The sequence below is a fragment of the Nematostella vectensis genome, chromosome 9 (assembly GCF_932526225.1).
Source record: "Nematostella vectensis chromosome 9, jaNemVect1.1, whole genome shotgun sequence".
NCBI lineage: Eukaryota > Metazoa > Cnidaria > Anthozoa > Actiniaria > Edwardsiidae > Nematostella > Nematostella vectensis.
The window spans coordinates 6,421,023-6,426,766 of NC_064042.1; the positions used below are offsets into that span (position 1 = coordinate 6,421,023).

General features: G+C 49.8%; 1 protein-coding gene across 1 annotated transcript; it reads left to right on the forward strand.

The window, feature by feature from the left end:
• The first annotated feature begins 2,482 nt into the window (after positions 1-2,482).
• On the forward strand, positions 2,483-4,273 carry LOC125572213. Its single transcript, XM_048732401.1, has 3 exons — positions 2,483-3,133; positions 3,263-3,551; positions 3,654-4,273. Exons 1-3 carry the CDS (start codon positions 2,483-2,485, stop codon positions 4,271-4,273), a joined length of 1,560 nt encoding a protein of 519 aa, XP_048588358.1.
• The last annotated feature ends 1,471 nt before the right edge of the window (positions 4,274-5,744 follow it).

A 5,744-nucleotide genomic window follows, 5' to 3' on the forward strand; every position in this document is an offset into this window, starting at 1 on the left:
CATATCCTCTTCGGTGATGGTTATGGTAATTTTTTTCATCTTGGGTCTTGGTGGCGGGAAAATTTCTCCACGACAGTATGGACACGTAGCATGTCTATCCTCATAACATTGGTTTCGATCCATTTAGTGAGGCAATGGGAGTGGAGAGATTGCTTGCAGCAGGACACTGTTTCCATTGGTTCTCCCTCATTTTCTTGGCAGATGATGCACTCATTTGGTTCCATTATTAATTATTATTTTGGATTTTATTATTTTGAATTTTTTATTGGTTTGTCGTTTTTGAGTCTTGGTCTGACTGTGAAGTGATCCCGGCTCGTCGTCGTCTTTTATAGACCTTCGAGTAGGTCACGTGTGTCGATGAAATCATAGGGGGCGCTTTTGATTGGTTAAGGGATGTATTAACCAACCAGAAGCTTGGAAAACGGAAGACGTCATACCGATGATGTCATGGCTTATTTTTATACCCACCCCTCCCCCTCTCTTTATGCTTTTTGTTATTATGGGTTAAAAGTGTTTTTTTTAAATAAAAAATAATGGTCACGGTAACCCTGTGTATCGGAAGACGTCTTACCGATGATGTCGTGGCATTTTTTTACCCACCACTCCCCTCTTTTTTTGCTTTTTTTGTCATAAATGTTATTATAAACAGTATAGAGTGTTTTTAAAACTAAAAATAATGGTCACGGGAACCCTGTGTATCGATGAAATCATCGGGTACGCTACTGATTGGGTTAAGTATTTTTATTTGTTCAATTAGAGGGTAGAAAAAAGGTTGAAAATGGAAAATGATTGGTTGTTTTTAGAAAAAAGTATTTTTAGCTTACTAGAATTCAAGCTTTTTGATTGTATAAGAGTTCTATAAAAGAGGTGGCATTTTCACTCGCATTTCAGTTGGTTCTTGGCGAATTTCGCCATGGCTTATGATGATGGTTATGATGATGAGTGGCTTACCCAATTGCAAGAAGTGTTACCTGATCCCGAAGAAGGCAAAGAAGAAGAGAGTGAACGACTTCCTCCTGATTTTTTTAACGATGATCTCGCTGAGTCGGACTTACCTCAATTTAGTTCCTTTAACGAATTGTTTGACTATTATTGCACCCCAGAGGGGGAGGGTGAGGAGATTTCGTTCGAAGATCCTTTTTTGAACGAACCTGGTCCTTCCGGGTTGCAACAACAACAAGAAGGTCGTGGAAAGAAACTCTCTCATGATAGTGATGATATTGAGGAGGAGGAAGAGGAGGACGATGTTACGTATGATTTACGTCAAGTGACTACTCGACATTCTACCAAAATGCGTACTGACTGTACCGATTACGAACTGTCGGTCGAACTACCTACTCGTGGTACTATCAAGGAAGCTTTGGAGGATGTGGAGCGGGTGTTAGACCGGGTCCTCGACGACACGCTACGCGGGGTGCAAAAGCACGATTACGCACGCCTTACTCTCGATGCCCTTGCTCTCAAAAACCCCATAGCTTTACCGTTTATGCGCCGTCATCAACTTACCTCTCAGCGCATTATGGGGGTCGTTGAGACCGTGGTGCAATCGAACGAGCAGTTTTTGTTGCAAGGTAATTTCCATCTTCATGTGGTACGTACGCACATGCCTTATGGGGCTGGGAAACGGTTAGGGTCTAAGAAGAATTCCTCTACCCTGGATACGGCAAATTTAGAGACATGGCTTAAGGGAAAAAGGAGCATCACCCGCGTTAGGAATCACGACGAACTGTGCGCGGCGCGAGCACTCGTGATCGGAATGGCTCATCTCACTGAGGATCCTGACTATGTCAAGTTGTACAGCCCAAAAGATGGGAGTGCTAGACTTCCCTTGCAGACGGAGCGCGCTCGAGCATTGCACCGCGATGCGGGAGTCCCTGAGGGTCCGTGTGGTCTTTTCGAGATCCAGCAATTTCAGCGCTATCTGGGTGAACGTGGCTTCGAGCTTAACGTAGTGTCGAGGGAACACGCGAACACGGTGATCTATTCCGGAAACTTACCTGCTCCCGAGTACCGGCTCTACCTCTACTACGCCAAGGGCCATTTCGATTATATCAATAGCATGCCGGGGATGCTTGGTCGCTGTTATTATTGCACGAGCTGTCAAAAGGGGTACGATCGAAGAAATCACAAGTGTAACAACCTGTGCTATGGGTGCGGTGAGCAAGGGTTTTTCCCCTTGGTACCACCCGCCGAACAAGACCATCGTTGGGAGTGGCAGTATTGTGACGAGTGTCACCGGTACTTTCGCACTCAGACGTGTTTGGAGAACCACCGACGTGTCAAGCCTCGAGGAGCCAAGAAGCGTGGTGGTGGTGGTGAACCCCAGGTCGTATTGGTCGTATTGCCAACGGTACCACAAGTGCGAGACGTGTGGTGAACGCGTCGTTATGAAAAATCGAAAGGAAGGTGATCATGTGTGTGGAGAGTACAAGTGCTCCGGTGGTTCCCCCCGATCATTTGTGTTACGTGACGGTGGGTGACGATGCATACTGTTAATTTTGACGGGGTGCAAAAACTGTGTGAGACCTGCAAGGGGTGGTCTATGGATCGCCTTGAGTGCGAGACGTGTGGACTTCGCAAACGCAGTTTTACCACGGTACAAGCGTTTTGCGACTGGCTGTTCGATGGGAGTAATGCAGGCTACACGTTTTTGGCACACAATTTCAAAGGTTACGATTCCTATTTCATCCTAGAATACCTTTTTACGAATGGCTTTAAACCCGAAGTGATTTTCACCGGAGAAAAGGTGATGTACCTGAACATCAAGTCGTTGCGGATCGACATGAAGTGCACTCTGAACTTTCTGCAGATGCCTTTGAGCAAGCTCCCCAAAGCTTTTGGGTTTGATCACGTGACCCAAAAGGGAACGTTTCCTCATTTTTTCAACACCCCCGAGCACCAAGACTACGTGGGTCCCATGCCCGACTTGAGTTATTACGACCTTCAAGGGATGAAAGAAGACGATGCCCGCGCCCTACGTGCCTGGCACCAAGCCTCAGTGGCTCGTGGCGCCGTGTTTTACTTGCAAGAGGATCTCGCTTCGTACTTTCATCTGGACGTTGAGGTGTTCAAGAGAGCGGTACTCGCTTTCGACGAGCTCATCATGGCCGCTGCAGGTCTTCACCCGTTCCAGGTGACCATCACCATTGCCTCGTTGTCCATCCGTATCCTGCGCACCAAGTTTCTGGAGTGAAAGACAAATGGACTGATACCCACGCGCGGGTACTCTGGCCACGACGTGCAATCTCTGAAAGCGTTGCAGTGGTTGAAGTACATCGAACATCGCGAGGGAGAAGGAGTGTTTATTCAGCATGCAGGGAACCGTGGCGAAGTGCGTTTGGCAGGTCGGATCAAGGTGGACGGGTACGCCGAGTCTACCAACACGGTGTACCAGTACCACGGGTGTTTCTACCACGGTTGCACCACGTGTTTCCAGCCTCACACCGTCAACCCTTTGACGAACACCACGATGCAAGAGCTTCGCAAGCACACGTTCGCGGTGGAGTTGCGTCTCAAAGCTCACGGCTACAACTACGAGGAGGTGTGGGAGTGCCAGTTTGACGCGCAACTGAACACACACCCCGAACTGCGGGCTCTCGTTGGGGATGTCGAGCACGGAAAACCTCTTTAAACCCGTGATGCTTTTTTCGGAGGGAGGACCAACGCGATTCGACTGCATTGCGAAGCCAACGAGGAGCAGGGCGAAGAGATTCACTACTATGACTTTACTTCGTTGTACCCGTGGGTCAATGCCATATGCGAGTACCCCGTGCGGCACCCCGACGCGATCCTTACCGAGAATTTCGAAGAAGATCTTCACGCGTACAAGGGACTGATGAAGCTACGTGTTTTACCGCCTCGCGACCTATTCTTCCCCGTCCTCCCTGTCCGCGTCAACGACAAGTTGATGTTCCCTCTGTGTCACCGGTGTGCCCAAGAGAAGGAGCAAGGCTCGTGCACGCATTTGGACGAGGAGCGGGCGTTCACGGGAACGTGGGCCCACCCCGAGATTTACAAAGCTCTAGAGAAAGACTATCGCGTGATCCGTGTGTGCGAGGTCTGGCATTGGGAGCGCTGGGCACGGTTGTTTGAAGAGTACATCAAGACCTTCTTGAAGTACAAACAAGAAGCGTCGGGCTGGCCCGCCTGGTGCACCACCGACGCCGACAAAATGCAGTACGTCGACTATTACGAACGCCACCAAGGCGTCCGTATGGATCCTAGCAAGATCGAGAAGAACCCAGGCCTCCGCTCCGTGGAAAGATGGGCCTGAATTGTATGTGGGGAAAGTTTGGTGAGCAGCCCAACCCCCAACGTACCGAGTACGTGGACGACCCCAAAGCCTACTTTCCTCTGCTGAACAACGACAGTATCGATGTGAATGATGTGCTCATCGTGAACGACGACCTCATCCAAGTTCACTACAGGCTGGGGGAAAAGTTTCAAGAGTTGAAACCCCACAGCAACGTTGTGATTGCCGCCTTTACCACAGGGTACGCGCGCCTCAAGTTGTACGACGTGTTGGACGGATTAGGGGAACGCTGTCTGTATCATGACACGGACAGCGTCATTTTCTTACATCGCCCTGGAGAGTGGAAACCACCCCTCGGGGATTATCTAGGAGACCTGACGAGCGAGTTGGAGCCAGGAGACTTTATCGATCGTTATTCGTCCACGGGGCCCAAGAGTTACGGGTAAACCACGCAACAGGGCCATTCCACGTGTAAAGTGAAGGGACTTTACATCAACCTTCGCACGGCTGATATCGTGAACCTGACCGCCATGTTGGAACTCTTGCGCGTTGAAGGTGCAGTGGCGGAAGAGCGTCACGTTACTCTCCCTAACACCATTCAGCGCAATGTGCACGACAGAACTCTACACACGGTGCCGGCGCACAAGACATTTCGTGCCGTGTACAACAAACGCGTGCGACGCGGCATGCGCACTTACCCTTATGGTTATTTTAAGTTGTAAAAATTAAAGAGAGATATAGATTAATAAAAAGCCTTCTTTTCTGTGGTAGTAGGTTGTTTTTTTGTATATAAATATGGTGAGGGGCGGTAGGGAAGGAATCACTTGTAGCATGGGTTGCTTTGGTTCGGATCCTCTTCAACCGCTTTTCGATTGTCGTACGGCGTGGGAACGTTTACGGTGTCTCTTTGCGTGTTGCGGGGGACGAATCGAAATTCATTCATCGCAACTCGATGGCGCCCCAGCCCCACCCTCTCCCACGCCCACCATCATCCGTGCGCGAAAAAAAGAAGAGTATGAAGAAGAAGACGACGATGACTCAGAAGACGATCGATAGTCTTCTTCGCCCAATTTATTACGATCCGAATCATCCGGCACCCTTGGGGGGAGTGGACAAATTAGTCCGAGCGGTACGTTCCAAAGGAGTGCGTCGTGCCCAAGTGAGTTCGTGGCTTCGGAGCCAGCCCACCTACACGCTCCATAAACCGTACCGTCGTTGCTACCCACGCCAACGGCTGGTGGTGAATGGTATGGACGAACAATGGCAAGCGGATCTGTGTAACATGCAAGCGTTACGCTCGTACAATGACGGGTACAACTACTTACTCACCGTGATTGACGTGTTGAGCAAGTACGCTTGGGTGGTCCCTCTCAAGGACAAGACGGGCAAACGGCTCGTCGAGGCGTTTGAGTTGATTTTCGAGGGTGGGCGCCAGCCAGAAAAACTTCAAACGGACGATGGCGCCGAGTTCAAGAATCGAGTCTTCCAGGCG

Coding starts and splice junctions, on each gene's coding strand:
- LOC125572213 (XM_048732401.1), top strand. CDS start 2,483: ATGCATACTGTTAATTTTGACGGGGTGCAAAAACTGTGTGAGACCTGC. Junction 3,134..3,262: donor CAGGTCTTCACCCGTTCCAG/GTGACCATCACC, acceptor AAAGCGTTGCAG/TGGTTGAAGTACATCGAACA. Junction 3,552..3,653: donor CTACGAGGAGGTGTGGGAGT/GCCAGTTTGACG, acceptor CTTTTTTCGGAG/GGAGGACCAACGCGATTCGA.